Source organism: Rhopalosiphum maidis, chromosome 2, assembly GCF_003676215.2.
Source record: "Rhopalosiphum maidis isolate BTI-1 chromosome 2, ASM367621v3, whole genome shotgun sequence".
NCBI classification, from domain to species: domain Eukaryota; kingdom Metazoa; phylum Arthropoda; class Insecta; order Hemiptera; family Aphididae; genus Rhopalosiphum; species Rhopalosiphum maidis.
Window position 1 is genome coordinate 50,351,056 of NC_040878.1, and position 20,814 is coordinate 50,371,869.

At 26.3% G+C, this 20,814-nt stretch overlaps 2 protein-coding genes across 9 annotated transcripts in view; both read left to right on the forward strand.

Moving 5' to 3' along the window:
• Positions 1 to 4,168, forward strand: part of LOC113551058 (potassium voltage-gated channel subfamily H member 2) — a 121,557-nt gene extending 117,389 nt beyond the window's left edge. For all 8 annotated transcript variants that reach the window (XM_026953084.1, XM_026953079.1, XM_026953083.1 and 5 more), the window contains 3 exons: positions 2,628 to 2,686; positions 2,927 to 3,095; positions 3,809 to 4,168. In XM_026953084.1, the coding sequence (XP_026808885.1) occupies positions 2,628 to 2,686; positions 2,927 to 3,095; positions 3,809 to 3,889 (309 nt within the window). In that variant the 3' untranslated portion in view covers positions 3,890 to 4,168. The remainder of the gene's footprint in view (positions 1 to 2,627; positions 2,687 to 2,926; positions 3,096 to 3,808) is intronic.
• A 7,811-nt stretch (positions 4,169 to 11,979) lies between these two features.
• LOC113550863 overlaps positions 11,980 to 20,814 on the forward strand; it is a 48,228-nt gene continuing 39,393 nt past the window's right edge. The window contains exon 1 of the mRNA XM_026952792.1: positions 11,980 to 12,106. Coding sequence (XP_026808593.1) covers positions 12,020 to 12,106 — 87 coding nt within the window. The 5' untranslated portion in view covers positions 11,980 to 12,019. The remainder of the gene's footprint in view (positions 12,107 to 20,814) is intronic.

Here is a 20,814-nt window from a genome sequence, read left to right on the forward strand (position 1 = left end):
ATCGAATAATGAGAAATTCTATCCGATAATTATAGTTATAATATATGATTTATATATTTTTTATTATTTTTGTTACAACCTAATATATTATATTATTATATTATAAACGATGGTATAATGTTTGAACGATTTTTAAAATGAATTGTTTTTTATTACATCTAATACAATTTTTCTATCATCATAATGTTTAAATATTAATTTGATAATAATATAAATTTTATTTTAATAACAGTGAATCATATTTTAATGGCAACTAAAAGCATTTGTATAATACCAATATTATTTTTAGTGTTGTTTTTTTAAGATATAAATTATTCCTTTTGTTTGTTCTTTTTTTTTTTGTTACGCAACATATTTATTATTCCTTTCAACATTAAGGACCACTAGCTAAAAGGAATGACAGACTAATTCGACCAATTTTATGACTTATTGAAAGCTATATAGTAATTAAATATTTATAGAATAGTTTATTTTTACATTATTTTAATGTTAGATTGAATGAAATAATTTAAGTTTAGACTATAGCTCTTATGTTTCATCAAAAATGAATAAAATTTAAAGTACAGACTAAAGGATCGCGCTCTTTCAATAACCTGAGTGTACTTGAAAAAGTCAAGAGTTTTAGAAACGTGTATTTTGTCGTGGTGTTTTTTCTGTGTCGCATGTGCTTGAGTCATCAACATTTTTAAAAAGATCAAAAAATTATGCTATCGTATAAAATAGTGACTTAGTACGATGAGATATAAAACTACAAGCTTTCCTTTAATTTCATAAGTCATAAAAATGCATAATTAAATAGAATAATAGATGCATATTGCAGTTTCAGCATTATTACTTTTGCAGAATTATTTAATTTATTTTTACTTAAATAAAATGACTAAACATTGTTGTTATTGTCTAATACGATAAAAATCAAACTCCATTTCGACCAATATTATATAATTGAACATCGGTATATTGTTGTAAGGTATAAAAGCAGTCTTGGTGAGTCGAACAAATACAAACCTTTACATTTGATCCGCTTTCGAGGTTGCCAAACTTTTCCTAAAATAAAATAACTTTTATTAACTACAATAAAATCGTCATACGCTCCGTTGGTATTTGCTTCGGTCATATAACTGCAGTATACCTACACATTACAGGATGTATCGGAGATTAAGTAAAGTGCACACAACTATTGAAACCCAATTCCTTGGTAATGTCTTGGAAATGTTCAACGTTAGAATATTGATCGTGTTCACAAACCTGCAGCAGTATATTTTATTAGTTCGTTTGTGCGTATTGTCTAGTCCAGTGGTTTTCAACCGTTGACTCATTGTATGAGCTTAAAAATTAGGTCATCGTATATATATATATATATATATACTTTGATAATAAAACACAGATTCAAATCTTAAATTTTTATTTAAAATTTTTATTTATTAATTTTATACCAATCCAGTCTTAGCCAAGTATTTAACCATTTAATGATAATAAAAATTAATTTCAAACAGTACTTATTGTTATGTAAATAAAACAATATTATACTATAGCACTCGCTTCAAATTGAATACTGACATAGTTTTTTCCCATATAGTTTTTTTACATGAGTCCCATTAAATATATAACTGACAAAACTGGTTGCGGATCAAAAAAGTATGAATACCACTAGTCTAGTCTATATTATACTAAATATCACCTAGTTAATGACTTACTATGACAATTATTTGGTATACATATTATATATATTTACATGGAGAACTACTGTCGACAATTTTTATTATTTTCAGATGTCAACCCTGTAATTATTGCGTAATAGTACGTCTGATATCGTTGCTAAACATATGCGTCACGCATAGTTTATAATTAGGGCTGTGAATTGGTATAAAAGTACATTTCTTTTTGGTAATTGTGAAACGTAGCTTGTTAGTATATAATTTTTATTATGTAATAACAAATCCATTTATGAAACTTTGCATTTATGATGTTTTTAATTTTTTAGGTCATATTTTCCTTTTTTAAGTTCATTCTCCAGTATTTTTAATTAAATTTCGTCAATTAACATTTTTAAAAACCTTTTAAAAAAATGTTTCAGCCATTTCAGGCGAATAACATTATTAAAGAATCAATCAACTTCAAAATCAAAATTTATATAAAATCAACTTTTTTTTTTTTTTTTATTTTTTTATTAAATAAATACTGCATATAATATACTAATATAAATATAAATGTTAAATTAAAAACCATTTAAAGTGTATTTTATACCATAATTTTTAGCATTTCAAGTGCATTTTTTTTAAAGTTCTTTAGTGCATTAAATTCACAGTCCTATTTATAATAAATACGTTATTGTTAAATTGTCTGAAATAGTTAGGAATATATATATATATTTTGTTATTGACTCAAACATAACAAAAGTATTTAGTTTTTTTTTTATATATAATTGTACATACTTCGTTAAAGCTTATTTTTTTTCAATATTAAAAAAAAAAAAAATCAAGTACTTATAACGAGGTGGTTAATTATAATTATAATATTGCTATATTTGGTTAATTCTAATGGTATTATGATAGTTAATTGAATACAATATTATATTTAAAAAAAATTGTAAAACTAATAGGTTACAATAATTTTTATCGTATTTACAGACCCAACAGAGCCGTTTTGTAAGGGATACGCCATCGGCTAACGTATTCGATGTATCGAAGTGAGTATATACGATATACAATAGTATATCTAAATAATAGATAAAGAACGAAAGAAAAACATTGTTGAATGTTCAAAAAATAAAAACGAATAATAAACATTATTATTATGATTTTTAATAATACGAATTAAGACTCGGACACGTTTAAAATAAAACAAATATTTTTATAAAACGCATAGCAATATTGTATATTTTATAGTGCCTATTCTAATATATATTTCTTATGCACGTGATGTATAGCGTGACGACTGCAGCAGACGCCACACCACCGGTTGCCAGTCTGAAACGACAACAGTTCGCCAGTTTGCGGTGTACGACTAGTTGTTCCAGCGACGAAGGCAACATAATAGAGTTCACTCCGCTGGCGCCACTGGCGCCACTGGCCAGGCTAGACTCGTTGCACGAAATGGTACGCGCATCGCAATATTTTTTATATATATTATTTTATATTTTGTATACATATACGTATTATTATTGTTGTTATTGTAGTTGGGACTTAGGGACGCGGCCGTGCAGTTATAGTAGTAGCCAGCGGTCGGGGGGAGGGGGTTGGCTATTTTTTTGCGGGGGATGGTTAGGGTGAGTAGTATAATACGTCTGGTTCTCGAGACTAGTCGAAATGCGTTTTTATTGTTTTTTCGTATTTCGATTTCGCGTCGTGATCGTGACCAGTACAATAAAACAAATATCGAATCGTTTGCCGGCGTTGTGTGATATATTTCTCGCGCAATAATGACACGCGAAAAGCCAATCGTCGATAGTTTCGTAAAAGCTATTTTGTCTGTGTCGAACGTGTGCACGTCGAGAGCGCGCAAATTAAACGTTGCCGCAGCCGACTGAAAACATTATTTTCTTCAACTGCGGTCGTTTCGTACTTACTTTTCATATTAAAGTTTTAAAAGTTAAAACTTATATTTTAGTTGTAGACGTATCTATGTACTGGTATCAACACACATCGACACGGTGTTGTATTTGAACGGTCAATTCGTCTCGAAAAATTTCAAAAAATTATCATTTATTATTATTATTCGTGCCAAAAAAACTGATGTCATCGAACAGATAATACACGTTAGGTTCACGTCGTCCGTATGATACTATCGTTTTGATATGTTCGTCCAACAGGATACATCCGAGACGCAGAGTCGTACGAGCAGTACGACGGCCAGTCCAACGCACCAACAACAACAAGGGACCGGTTTCTAGCGCCGTCACCCATTGACGAGGGCGCGATCAAATATTCACGAGCTTGTTTTTGACTCTTCGTTTCTTTTTGTTTTCTTTAATTTTTTTTTTTTTTTTACATAATTCACGAAAAGCTTTGCTCTCGAGTAAAATATACGTACATCCACTATAATATAATATGTTGAAATTTGTATTCGTAATCACACGTTTTTAAAGAAAAATAACAAAACAATATATTTAGCGTTATTTTTGTTAAAACTTATTTACGGTTTTTATATACGCTGTAAAAAAAAAAAAAAAGACGAATAATTTTTTATAGGGGTTTTAGAAGATCGAATTTCATTTTAGATAGACAAGCGTCGACGGGGAATTATGTATTATTATAATATTATATACTTGGTTTTTATTATGTAAACTATGAAATATTGAATTTTTATATATTTAATTTTAGGCATAATTTGCTTATTTTTTATCAATAGCAATTTTTAAAACACTGTTTGCCTTTTAGAAAGCCATTTGTACATTTTTTGTTTTGTTATAGTAAATATTTAATGTTCGTTCATTAATTACCTGTTCTATGTCATTGCCACTGAGCCCAGCTTCCAGTTATTTATCCGATACTCAATTATTTCGTTATTACCTATCTATCAATTAAATACGCAATATTATTTTAAATCAGGTCCGTGTTACTCTTAAACGCATTGAATTCTTCCTTTCCGTATTTGTGAATGTATTTTCCCATTGTTTGTAGAAACTTTAAACCTCGTTTTTATGTATCATTTTTCCGGTATATTAATTGTGATTCTACAATGTTATAATATGCTAACAATATTGTCTGTGCAATAATAATAATAACAATAATAATGATTGTTTATATCCACGTGCTCACGTTAATTATTGTAAAATTTTTACATTTTATATTTTATAAGTAAACAAAAAAAAAAAAAATTATTGAAGAACACCAATATAATTCCTGTTACAATTTGTTTACCACCATCAATATTTTATTTTATATCGTTTTGTTATTATAAACTATATATTAAAACAATCAACTGTATTGTAGTTTTAAACAAACAAATTCCAAATTTGCAACGAGACGCAAAACAATTTATATAATGACTGTTGTACCAACTATTATCAATCGAAATAAACTGTAGAAAAATAAAAACTTATTGCTATTAATTTAATACATAATTTATCTTAAAAAGTATGTATAGCATTAATTAATTTTGAAATATTGAAAGTTTTCAACAATATACTAGAATCAGAGTTTTTTTTCTTTGTTTAAAAACATTGGAAGAAATAATATTTATTAATTATTAATATAGGTACCTACTTAGAATGTCAATGTACTTAAATATATTTCAATTTATTTAAATTATTATGAGTTAAATAATTACGTTTTTTAATGGCCCTGTAACAGGGTTAGAGTTTTTACTTGAAAATAATATTATAATATTCTAAAATTAATTAAAATCAATAATGTATAAAGCATATAACTATTTCGTATTAGTAGACTCATTGTGTACTTATAAAATAAAATATTATATTTTTTACCAAACATAAAACGTCATTACGTAAAGATACAACTAATAAAAGTGTATTTGAAGTAGGTATAAAATAATAATATTTTAAATAAAATTAAAATGCCATAAAAAAACATATCAGCCATAAATTATTTTTAATTGCCCGAACATTTTTTAAATAAAATATATACATTTTAATTATTAATTATATAAAATAATAGTATCTATACTTTTTGACTGGTTAGTATTATTATATTAAAATGTATTGCCATTATACTTTAAATTAACATTATTTCTTCTAAATATTTTGTTTATATTTATATCTATTATACTAAAATTTAGATAAGCTATCATAGGTAATACTTAAAAACAAGACTGGATAAAATGTATTAGGAGTTCATAAGCTACATTATTTATTATATTGGTTAATAAATTGTAATTTATAGAAAAACATTAACAAAAATAATATTTAACATCTAATAAAACATATTATTATTACTGTTTAACGATTATTATTATTTTTATCACTTTGTCTAAATATACTATTTATTTTTAATGTACAGCTGAACTATTTTTTTTAAAAAAAAGGGTAAATAGCTAAAATTAAAATATGAATATTTTATATTGAATATTGATTTAGCCATACTGGAGACCATGTCTCATTTAACATGCATAGCAAATTTTAATTTTTTTTAAATATTCAATAAAACTGTGTTTATGTTTATCATTTACAAATAGTTTGCTCATTTGCTGAGAAACAAACAGTTTTTAAATTAATTATGTAACCAAAGTACAAAATTAATGTAAAAAAATATTATACACATTTATTGCATGTAGTTACGAAATTATTTAATTTATTAAACCGATGGATTTCAATAAAATACTACCTATTTTAAAAATAAAAATGATTAATATAAAGTTGGCTATAAATTATAATAATATTATATTATATGTACATTGTAAAATCCTAATGTGAATGGTGGCTGATTTAAGATAAAAATGATAGCCATCAAACATTTAAAAGTGAAACAATTATCCACGAGTCCGATAAAACCATGCCACCTTTTACAAAAGAATTTTGCTATAATTCAAATATACCACTATCCACCAACCATTAAATAACCGGAAGTCAGGTCAGAATTTTCCAATTAAATAACTGTCAAATTACTATACTAATTGAAGTATAGATATTAAACACTGTGGAAAATATCATCATTATTATTATGAAAATACACAGAGGCCACCTACGACGATGTTAATTAAACGCCGTTTTCGGTATCAGCATTATTAGTTTATAAAAACATCCACGTTCGTATTTAAACAACAATATTTATAATTGAACACAATAGGGGTGTAATAGCTTCCCGTCAGGATTCCTGGTCTCAAAATGTACCAAGTAAGTACAACTTAAAATGTATATTCTTATCGAAACATTTTTCTGAAAATGTGCATAGTATTTTAAACAAATTTAATGCAATGCATACTAAATGTTTGCAATGTACCGTCTGAAGCATAGCAGTAGCGTTATAATATTATTTTTTTATAAATTAACTAATAGAAACAATTACATGTGTTACATTACATAATTTTGATATAATCTAAATAAAAAATAAAATAAATAATAATTGGTAGGTATTCAATATAAATATATAAATGTTTATTCAGTTATATGCAATTCAATATTTTAGTTGTCACGTCAAACTTAATGTCTATCCATCTACGTCGATTTTAGGATAAACTTTGTAAATGGTAAAAGTTTTAATAAGTTATATAGTCTTTACAATTATATCAAGGAAAAGTTCAGAATGCAAGTGAATACACATTTTAATATAACTAAAGGTTTATTTTAGTTTAAAAACACGATATGTGCACCAATTTATTGTTAAGTTGTTTATAATATAAATATCTCGAATAATTTAACGAGATAAAATATTTGAAAGAATTTGTTAAAAATATAACACGAGATATCGTGTCCAAACTCTATGCAATTTTTTTAAGTGAAAAATAAATACAAATCAAACTAGCTGTGAATAATATATGAACAAAATATTTATCATAACAATTTGCGTTTTGTAACAATACATAATATAATAATATTGTTTGTAAGTAGTGTTGTATTCGTCACGTTAAATCAAACAAAATTTAGATTTCCACAGACTTGGGTAGTATTCGGAATATAGTATTTCAAATACTATATTCGGGATATTTTTTAAGTATTCTGAATACTTTTTGAATACTTTTTTTTAAAAGTATTCAATACAGTATTTTTAATACTTTTTACAAATATTGTTAATACAGTATTTGGAATATTTTTTTAGCGTCCAATCACACTAAAAATAATTTCATTACTTCTTCTGTCATAGAAATTGCTATTGCACTTGTATTTAACCGTATAAGTACCTATAATCTGTGTATAATTCCATTCAAAATATTTTATAGTAATATATTATTTTGTTTTATACTATTTTTAGTGTGTAATGTTATTTTCAATTTGAAATGTTGAATTTGTAGTTATTATTATTATTTAAGCCATAGCAATTTGGCTATTGGCTTAAAGTTAGTTGATTATAGTACTACTTTTTATAATAAAATTAATTATTAACTAATAGTTGTTTTTGTGAGTATAATGTAAGGGCGGATACAAGGGGAGCAATGGAGGCAATTGCCCCCCGCTCACAAAAAAAAGTATCATATATTCCCAAAAAAGTTATACTTTTTTGAAGTATTCAGAATATGTATTTGAAATACTTTTAAAATGTATTTTACCCAAGTCAGGATTTCAATAATATATTTTATGCATTATTGTTTATAGTTATGTAACACATAATATTATTTTGTATAAATTTAAATAAATTTATGTTAGAAATTAAATGTTTTTATGAATAAAAATTATAGCAAATAAAGATATGAGGTTTAAAAAAAAAAATATAATAAAAACCTGTCTTTAAATAATTTTCCTAAAAAAAAATCAGTTTTTTCTAAAAAAATTACAATATTAGTTACTATAATTATAAATCAAATATGTCCCCACCTCTTTGTAAAAAAAAAAAAATTGTATTTTTGGGTATAATTGTAATTCATTGTATGGTACAGGACTACTTGCATATTAATAAAAATATGCCGTAAAACGTTATTAATATTTTCATACGAATATAGTTATATTATGTTTAATGTTCTTCAGATTATATTTCTGATGAGCTCCTAGCAAATTAACAAAAAAAAAAAAGGATTTGTGAATTATTATTCTGACAAAATAAATACTTCATCTTGGATTTCTTTCGCCTATCAAGCGATTTATGTCACGGAGGTATTTTCAAATCATAGTAAATCATAGTAATTAAACATATAGTTACTATATTGGATTTTATTTTAAAATTATCATAAAAATATGTTACAACGTGTTTCCAAATGATTGAAAACATAATTTTACACATTAACAAAGAAATTATTATACATAGAATCATTGATTACAAATACTAGAATCTGACATCAACTAAAGATATTTAGCGATTTGGGCAAGTATTTTTCCAGTTATTGATTTTCATAACCAATAATGCAATACAATGTTACTAATATTTATAAATTTTATTTTAGTTAAAAAAAATTGTAGTAAGTCATTCTTGTTATTTTTATTATAGTATAAAATATATTTTAGGTAATACTCTATGTGGTTTAAAAAAAATGGTGCCAAGGGGTAGATATCCACACTATCAACCAAAATCCGACCTTACTAAAAATCGTATTTTTCCATATTTAGAAATACAGAATATATACAGAAGTATATTTTTATGTTTATATTAGGTTTAAAATTGCAATAGTTTTTATTGTTTCAATGCATAGCGTTATTGTAACACGTTATTATATACAGTTTTTGAACCCTGGGTATCCATGACGATTTTCAAGTACTCATTGTTATGCTTAAGTTATGCATTTATAGAATATATTTTGATATGAGGAACTTTTATATATAAATAATATATATATATACATTTTATATTATGTACATATAATTTAAGGATATAGTGTGAGGAAAAATGATCACGTTAGTCATACATAACTATATTGGGATTTTTCAAAGTTATGTACACATTGTACACACTGCATATACATCATTTCCAACTAAAATTAATTTTTAAAACCAGCCGTGAAGACTAGAGCGTTCTTGTAGATATAATATAATTAATATTTATATATACGTGACGCCCACGTAATAACTTAACAGTATAACCATATTTTTTAGTAACTTATTGGAGATTACTCAATAATAGTCGCTCACGAATAACATCTAATAAACGGACGAGAGTCCGTTAGGGACCCTCGACTGTGGCTTAAAATATTACAGCCTTGATTGTAGTATACTACAAAGTCTGCCGTATCGCCTGAAGCATAAATTTGGCAAACAAAGTTCCACGTTTAATACGATATATTCGCGTTCGAGTGACCGCTATATTTCTTGAAGTCATAAATCAGTCTTCTAGGAAAACGTGATCATTACCAGTTTTCTTATCCACGTCCAACGAACCATTTGGTTCTCAATCCGTTTTATTTCCATACTTACTAGTATGGATTAATACAGTGGTATGGTAGGCGGTGAAATAAATCTCAGTGGAACAAGCAGTGTGTGCATTTCGAACTGATAGAATGACGGATCAAGATAAGATCTATGTCATGTCACCAATATATTACTCAAAGATTCTTTGATGGTATAGATGATTTACCTGCTTCTGGGTTAGATTAGATTAGGCGACTAGTATAAATGATTAAAAAATACAAAAAACCTCACCACTTAAGTATAATATTTCAGTTTGCACAAATATATAATATTGAAAACCAAAAAATCAAGTATAAGCGTCAGCAAAAGTTGGTCAACAAAGCGCCAGCTAGCGTTGAAAGTGAACTTTGTGCGGGGAAATGTTTAACACAGCGACAGAATATTCAACAGATAACGTTGGTATTCATAGTATAGACACAGATATTCTGGTATTAATAATGAAATCGCTCACAAATTTAATCATTATTTGCAAGACTGGAAAATATTTTTATATTTATTTTTAAGCTTAAAAATAGTATGTAGAATCGACTAAAATAAATAAGTTAAATATTTAAAATATAACATAAAATGATTATTCGTAAAATACACAAAACTATATGTACTATCGTCCATATGTTTATTATATTATGACGTACTGACGCATATATTGTCTTTACATAATTTATTAAGATTATTTTGAATTTAATAAATATAATAGAAACCATACTTCTATATAAATATAATATATTATAGTTACTTATTAGAGCCTTAGAGGTTGCAATAAAATCAAGTGTAACAACAACTTAAATCTATACATAGTATACGCATACAATCTATTCGTTATTACGATGTATTATTTTGTCTTCATTAAATCTTAAGCGGAGTAATTAATGTATTGGTTTTACAATCATGAATTTTGTTTATATTTTTTTTTTACGTCTGTCGTCATTTATTGAAAAACAAAAATATTTTAAAATTATCAAATTTCAACATTGCAGAAAGTTTTTTCTAGTAGAAAATTAAATCTTGTTAATACACTGTCCAAAACCATTTTTAATATGCAACGGTTTTTAGTATCGCGTCATTTTAATTTAATGAGTCCATTGCAGTGATATAGGTACTAAATGACGAGGTTGACTCATAAACTTTCAAACAGTAGTCCGATTTCCTCGATTTTTGAAGTCAAATTTAAACTTTGTTATTTTTTTCATTTAACTAAGTTGATTGACTTGTGTGGTCATTTTATATCTTCGACTAATTATTTAAAACAGTAATACAAAAAAGTATTATTCCATCACGGTTGTTATGCACTATATACTGACAGGAAGTATGTTAAATATTTGGATCACCGGCTTGCTTCGAGGCGATCAATTTAACTAAAAAACTTATTATTTAAAAAAAAAAAAGTTCAAACATAAATGTATGCATATGTGGTCATTTTTTTAGTGTAATTGAGTAAATAATATAAAATTCTAAATGTAAAATGTAATTTGACCGCATCTAGGCTGTAAGGATGCCCATAATATTTCTACGATTCAAGGTACAACTCTTCATTAATCTTAGTTTATTTTTATTGAGGGACACAAAAATGATTGCGGAAACATCACGGAGAACGATAAAAATACCCTAAAATAATAATATCGCCCCCCACAGTTCAGTGTTAGGGGGTTTGGAATTCATGGTTATTTCAGCGCATTATACAATATAGAGCAGGTAGGCAGGTCTACCGGTCTCCGCAGGGGTCCACTATATACGGTACATAATATTACATAATATATGTAAATATTTTGTAACCATAACCCATCGTAGAGGCCATGTTTCGAACATCTCTACGAATCTACCGGGAGACAACAAGCGATTTCCGACGAGATCCAAAATACTTCTGAACCAAGCGGTCATCGCGCAAGTCTGGGGGCTCCGCAGTCATAACAACACAGGCGCGCGCTTCCCGTCGTCGCTGACGTCGAGTCGCCCTCCAGCCCAAAAAACTACCCCACCACACTGCTACCCTCCTAAAACCATTCTCGACGACGCGTACGACACATTCGTGGCAGTATTACGGTGATCGCAGTGGTACGACGAACGGCCGTCGACATGGATGCGAAGCCCGCGGATCACCGAAAGTCCAAACGTGATTTTCGATACGCCGAATCTCAACTCCGAAATCTCAACACGAAAATCGTAAGTGTTCAGCTCTGTCTGTTTCCTATTGTCTCTCTCTCTCTCTAATGTTAACTTTGCGATAATATTATCCAAAACAAGCGACGATTGTCAGCCATCTCACTGTTGCGCATTATAACAATAAATGTATATATAGTATTACAAAACATCATATACCGCGAAAAGTGTCTCATATATAGTCGTATATATATTTTATCGTACACCCACATACACGATAATTTCCTTGATCGAAATTCTCAATCATGTATTATATAATATAATAATATACACAACTTTTTAACTAGAGCTGTGTTAGTTATTAACAATAAGAATTACTCAGGCAGAAAACATTCTCATAAAAAAAAAGTATAATTTAAGTTAAAAAAAAAAATAATAATAATATAAATTAACAAAAAATATTCCCTAAATATTTGATTTTTTTATTAAAATCTATTAATACTCTTTAAAAAAAACAAAATCTTAATAAGACGATAAGTTCCAAAGGTTTCTTGTTAAAAAACAATAGTGGATACGAACCAATATAATCATGGATAAACTCATAATATAATAATATAATAATAAATAATTTTTACCTTTAGATTTATACAAATTGATTTAAATAAATTCTATAAACTTTCCATTAAACTACGTTTATACATTAATTATATTTTCTATCAAAGTAAACTACAAACATCGAATTGTCTTTTGTTTAAGTTTACTTAGGAATTGTTGATAGGATGATATTGATAACATTTTTTAGAAAATTATTTACATTTTATCTTATATTTTAGAACTGCTACATTATTTTTACTAAAATAAATTTTTATTTAATCTATTTTCATCAAAATAGTTTGTGAATAAACAAAGCAGTTATAAAAATGAATAAGTGATAAACTTTTAATGTATATATATATATTAGAAACTAACTACATTATAGTTTCACATAAATATTTAGCATATTTATTACAATTTCTCGGTAAAGAATAAAGATATTCCATGGTTTTGTAAAAAAAAAAGTTAAAAATACAATTTTAGTATAAACAATATATCCTTTATATAAGTAATTTAAAATATATGTATATCTATACAAACTATACGTTCAAATTGAAAAAATCGTGTTTACTATTGGAAATTTTATGAATAATTATTTTTAACAAAAACATTTTGATCAATGATCAATGGCTTTAATAGAATACGGATATGAATCATCCTCCAGTATAGCTTATACTAAGTATTAGAAACCTGATAAGAAAAAAAAATACTAAACATATACGTAATAAACCTAAGACGTTTCCCATTAAATAATAATGCTACGTAGCAATCCTACTCAAATAGCATTAAATATATAAAATATTGATACGACAAAATAAAAACTAATAACGTTATTTACTATGTAATCACGTTATACGTAGTTAGATTTGAGAATATAAATCGGGATTTACTTTAAGATAAACATAAGAAAAACAATTTACACTTTATTGATCATAGTTAACTGGTGTAGGAAGTTATAAACTTCAAACTTGTATAACAATTTGAATAAAACTTATAAAAGCTATTACACTGCTATGTTAGATAAACGTCAAGATTAGTTTAAAGAGTTTTTTTTTTTAATTATTTAATATTAAACTAGATAATAATAATCAATTATAAAACGCGTATCAAATATTCGAAAAAAACTATCCAAGATTTACTTATCATCCGATCAACTACAACTACTGGTATTTTAATCAGATTGAGTAGGTATGTCTGATTTTATATTATAAGATTTAAATTTTATTTTTATTTTAAAGTTTTTTTACGAATAATTTAGTTACAATTCAGTCGAATTTAACTATAATTTATCAAATCGACAAAATCATAAACTATCACAAACTTTATTTAACATATAAAATATCATATACCTCATGTTGAATTGAATCGGGACTTTATTGACAAGCTTTTGATACCTTGTAAACATTTATACAATATTTACTCAAACTTTTATTTTTATAAATAAAGTTATTTAATTTAAATGCTTTAATTGAGTAAATCTATATTTGTAAGGTTATTATATAATTTTATTGTTCTAAAATAAATTCGACTAAATGATTCATATTAAACTTTATTATTAATATTTAATATGTATTTTTTAAATATAAAACTAAATATTACTATTTATGGTATTCTAATGACAAAAAATAATAAGGATAATAAATCAAATTAGATAATACTATGTTAAAAAATGTTCGATTATAAATATTTAATACACAAACACGTATTTATTCGTTATGACTAAATTTTTAATTGCTCTCATTCAGTGACATTACTATTAAAAAAATATGGTGGTTCAAACTTTCAAAATAGGTATTTAACTATTACTAATAATTTATAGATATATATTTGATCAAATTACTTAACTTAAAAGGTCATATATTTATTATTGGTTTTTTTTCACTGTAATTATAATTTCTGGCAAAATAATAGTAGTGTTGAAGTATAATATACATAGTAATATTTTTAATTTTCATGAAAATTACGTAAAAATCAGGAAAAATAGCAAAGAAAAGCACGTTTTGTGAAAAAAAAAAAACTATGCAAAATAAAATTTACTTCGTTAAAATCGGAACGATTCAAACAGTATTTATGTATTACAATGATTATTATGTTTCTATAACACTACCACCAAAAGAGAAACATTTTCTACAAAATCCAAGCTCTATTTATTAAACAAATACAAATTTAACTGTATATATGTGCATATATCGACAGAGTTAAAAATTTGAAATGTTCCTATACACGTATATTTTAGGGACTTCCTAGTTTGTCAACTAAGTCCCAGTTCAATCCAACATGATCCAGATAAAAAACGTATTGTTATATTATAATGAAAAAGTGATCACACTGTATATTATAATATATTTATAAACAGTACTATAATAACTTGTAGTGTAATATTCTGGCATTATTACAAATATGAAATCCATTTTTATGCATGTATAAAATACTTATAAATTATATTCGGTACACAACATTGATTTAGTTTTATATTTTATATTGTTCTGTATCAGAAATTCTACTAATTCTAGTAATGAAATATCAAACGCTACCGTATTATTATATTTTTAATTCAACATTAAAATATAAAAATCATAATATAAAACCTCTATTCGTATTTTATATATTTCGTATTCATGTTCAAATTCTATGTATAGTAAAACATTATAGGTATTCTATTAGTGTAAGTTCAAATTTAAATTTAAAACTTTTTAACATCGTTTATATATTACATATCCTATATTAGTTATACTACAAACCCTATACTATTTAAATAATTTTTAGTACGATTTAATACTAGTACAATAGTGCATTATATTGTTTTCACGATATTTATAATCATGTTAAAATAAGTCTATAAATATATACCTCGTGAAATGCTGTTTCATTTTTGGATAATTTTATATTAAATTCCACGGAATCTGTTTAACTTCAAAAATGGGAATCATAAAAATAAATTGAGCATAATTATGCTATTACATTAAACTAAATGTTAATATATTCACAATCTACCCATCAATATCCCATTATAAAAAATTTATTTATTACTCTTTCAAGCCCATTATTTTTATTTTCTGTATTCGCATCATTACAAAATACGATTCATATTTTTGGAGAAAATTTTATAAATAAATTATAACTTTAAAAACGTAGTACCTATACAAATTTTAAAACCTTACGAGAAATGAATTAATGTAGAAAAAATAATACAAACTTTAATTTAGTTTTATAAAATAATAATTAATTCAGAACAATGAATTACATTTTAGACACGTTACAAATAAAAATATTAAAAATATTTGAATAATTTTTATGTTATTAAATTACTTATCTTTTATTATCTTATCCTTTATAAATAATTTATTTTTTTTAAAAGTTTCAAAATTAATTTACTACTATTTTTCAAAGAAAAAATTATTTTACAATCAGTTCGCGTTTTTAAAAGACAAACAATAGAAAAAAAGGAAAGTCCTATTAAAAAAAATACATAGATCTACCTCTTATTCAATATAAATTATAAGTTTTTAATGTTTTCTATAATTTAAAACAATTCATTTTATGAATAATTAATTTGTTTACATAATATATAAGTATAAATTCTTTGCATATTAAAATAAATAAGTGAATAAATTTAAACCTACATCTAATTTAATTTAATTTGATACAAATTTAAAAAAAAATCTATTGAACTAATTAATTTTAAATTAAAAAACTGTATGGCTGAACCATGTCCATCTATACTAAATTATGTTTTGTTAGAATAGAGATGGAGCTTTTTGGAAATATTTTGTGAAATAGAAACCAAAAACAAAAATAAAGAATTTAAATATATATATATACATAATAATGATATTAATTTATCAACTCAGTAGAAAACGCGATAACCGAAGTTTGTTTGAAATCTCGTGTTCATATTATAGGGAACCAAACCATGTATTGAAAAATTAGAAAAAATGCGTTTTAAAGACTATGAAAGAAACACGCATCTTGTAGTTGAATATCATAAAAAATTAACAGTGTTACACTATGTTAAAACATGGAGAGAGCCACAAAATTTGGTCTGACAGTTTCAAAATGTTTGACAATGAACAACACTATGTCAAGAGGATATTTAAAGATACTCTAAGGTTTAAAATATGAGAAATATGTTACAATTGAGAAATTCTTGAATACTAAATAAAATGTACATCAAGCTAAAAATTTTATTTTTATTTAAATTAAGTTTTTACTAAAAAGATTTGCAAGAAATATTGATTATAATATTTATAGCAAACAATCAGTTGAAGTTATGGTTTTAACTTGAATGTTGATAAGGTATTTTCAAGATTGAATAATTTGTAAATTCTCATTAATTTTCATCAAATTTGCTAAACTTCACTTTAAATCATGTACAATAATAAAAATTAGTATGTTATAGTAAAATACTTACAAAATGAGTATATAAAACTTTTAATAAGTACTTAGAAGAGTGGCCTCTGTGTGTTATATTTTTTGATTTTGTAAAAGTCGTTTTAATTTAAAATAATAAGTATAACTGTAATTTACATTAAACCTAATAAATATTTCTTCATAAATTGTGTATGTTTATTACTTGGTAATACATATGAATGTAATATTTTAAATAAACAGGTGAATCTAATTAAAAATAAATAATAATAATATTATTTTGTTTCCGTTAAATATAAAAATATTTATCATTTATAATAGTCGATATTATTTATTAAATAACCGTTATAATTTTTAAAATGTTTATAAGATATATAAAATCAATTAAAAAATTAGTTTATAAAACTTTTAATTTAATTTATTAAATTATATAATTTCCTGGTACAATAAAGACATTTAAATTTATTATTTGAGCAAAAACTATTGACTTAACAGTTAAAATAAATTATTTAACCAATCCTATTTCTTCCTTTATAGTAAAATAATAAAATCATAATTATCATATATCGTTAAACATTTTATGTACATATAAGTTCACATTGAAAAATTAATTTTGTAAATCATGACGTGTTAAATATATTTATCATGTATGTCTAAAGTCTTATCATAATACATTGTTTTAACTTTAGTGCTTATGAATAGCAACTATACGCATTTTAATCAATTTTTAATACCAGAAATTTTAGCAATTGAATTTAAGCGACTAATTATACTTAATTAGTGTTTTTTATTTCACATAAAATACTGTACACTCAAACGAGGTACTCCTCGGAATCTGAAAGACATAAAATTTTACATAAAATATTATAATGTATCTAATTTATTCAAATACTAGCTGCCCGTGTAACTCCATTCCGGTGCATAGAATCCGTCATTGAGGTGATCGAGTGAAACTGTTTTACCGGATAGAAATCGGGTATCTAAAAATCGGTCACTAAAACATGTGATAAAGTCAATTACCATGTTTGTGAGTTATCAGTTATAATTCAGTGTAAAAGTTTGTCTCGACACTTTCCCGGTGCCTTTTTTGAATTCAAAAATAATATATGCATACCGGAAATGATAATTGAGTGTCTAGCAACCAGTCCTCAACCGATGCAAATCAATACCTAGCTAGGAAAATCGATACCTGGCTAGGAAATCCGCCTATGATGGATTGTCATACCTCCTGACGTCGAAAGTCTGATGTTATATTGTAGAAGAAAAACTTTAAGTCAAATGAGGTGTCAACATTTAAGTTAAAATGTAAATTATCATTGGGGAAAATCAATTTAAACACAATCAAACCTCCCAAGTAGTCCCTCGCGGATTATGTTAAACATGAACCCGTAATAATAACATTAATAACATAATATATTAAAATAAAAACAAGAAAAAAATAATAATACGTAACGAAAAAAAACAATGTATACATTTATATATATATATATATAATAAAATAATAATAGTTATTGTTTTGATAACGAAACGGCAGTACGGAACACTGGTCAGTGGGTGGGCCTAAAAATATTTAATTTTCTGATTAGACGTTTGTTATAAATACTATATACACCTAGGTCGATAAAGAAAATATAAAACTGTTTTAACTATATTCACAATATTAGCAAAATATATACAAATAATATTTTGAAACTCAATATGTACGTATCTAATATAAATATAAAACAAGTTCATTGATCATAGCGTTTTTCGTAATTTAAAAATATTCCATTATATTGACTAATTAAATGTGATGATTATAAAGTATAATCAAATGTTTTATAAAACTATTTGAAGATGAGTTTATTTCACAAAAATATATCGAAGCTATTGAAAATGTTTAGGTAAATGTATTTAATTTTGAAAACTTGTATAAACTGTAAGTATATAAGTAATCAAATATACATCAACTGTCAATGATCATTACTTTATTTTACTGAAAAATATATTATGATTGTACTTGACATTTTTATATTTTGTTTAATTAAAGTATCATATTCTTTGAATATAAACAGCTCTATAGCCTTATTAGCAAAATTTTGATTTTGTAAGGTTTTTAGAAATATATAAATAGTATTATAATAATTTGAATGTAATAATTGGTTAAGTACGTTAGATTTCAGAATATTATAGTAATGAAATATCTGTTTCGTATTTTTATATCAGTTTTTATTTCTATAATTTGAATAGTGACTTATACAATAGTTGTAAAAAAATAAACAGACGTTCTTTTAAACTAAAGATCATAACTACTATACATGATTTATATTTTATGAAATAAAGGTTACATAGATACAACCTGCAGCACTTGATAGTGATTAGCCCCAGAGAGCATTGGTACCTCTGTGTCGAGTCTAAATCCATACTGTATACCCTCCACCATGCGGGAGGAGTGGGATTTTCTAATAATATGATGTGACAAATGTAAATATTTCGTCGTCCCGTCAGACGTGATTTTTAGAGCCTCGAACGTCAGGATCGTAAGATTATCCGTTGTTGCGGTTTAAATATTTTCCTCTACGTTACTAAAACAAATGCCATCGCTCTGCGGGTTTACGAGTTACGACTCATTAAGTTTCCCTTCTTCTGTCAACCCAAACGTCCCAAACTATTCAAAATGCTGTTTCCTCGGCCACTCTGTGCAAAATGTATCAGTTATTGGGACGTCAATAATATTAGACACAGCGTGGTGTTGTCAGCTTCAGATACCGTAGTAAAAGTGTGGCCGGCCAATCGTTTCGTTCGCGTTGCGATGTGCTTCATTGCTTGGTGTCTTAGACTTTCCAACTCTTTTAAATGTACAATCAATATTATATGCCCTTTCAATTCAGCCACTGTAAGGACAATTTATATTTTTCTGTACTAATAAAAGTAACTAAGCCACTCGTTTGTATATTAACTAGAGCGATTCGGGTACCGACAGTATTTAATTAACGGGCCTCGCGATAAATTAACCAGAGAACGAAAGACTGATTATAGTTAGTCCTTATTACTAATATATCTTAATTAAATTATTATATTCCTGTTTTTTGGGACCAAGTTTTTCTCTTGGCGCGACGTAATTGCGGGTATACTTATCCGTACAACATGTCAGGTAGATGAGGTTGCTTACCTAACCTTACCGAATGATCGAAATATATTCGTCGCAATATACATTTTATAATATATAGTAAATAAAGAAAGCGGAATAAAACGATGTTGAACGAGAGCGTGGGAGTATCGGCCCCATAAAACCCGTGCGCTAGCCGGTGCGTCGTGAAATAATTTAAACGGTGATGGGATCGGAAACACGTATACGATGTTATATCGTCGTCGTCGTTGCAGTCGGTATCGTGCGGTGGCCGCCATTTCTGTCGCTGAAAAACAGAAACAATTTCTGGCACTCACGTTAATTTTTCCGTGTACATCGGAAAACAGTATTTTTTATTTTTTCTCTGCGATTTAACTATTTAATATATTATGTGTATATTATATACATACGCGCGATAACGAACTAAAATGTTCTCAATAGATTATATAATATGTACGGAAACCCTGTCAAAGACCGACGTTTCGCGAAAGCGGGCGAGTGCAGGAGTTGCGAACGGGGTTGTTTCGGCGAAGCGCGGACGACCCTTCGAAAACAGACACGCTCGCATTCCTCGGGCGGTCTTTATCGGATTTATCCGCATATACCGCGCAAATACGCGTGCAGATATAAAAACACAAAAAGAAGAGCTACAGCACCGCTTAAACGGCACGAAGTTTCTCTTTTCCAATACGACTAGCTA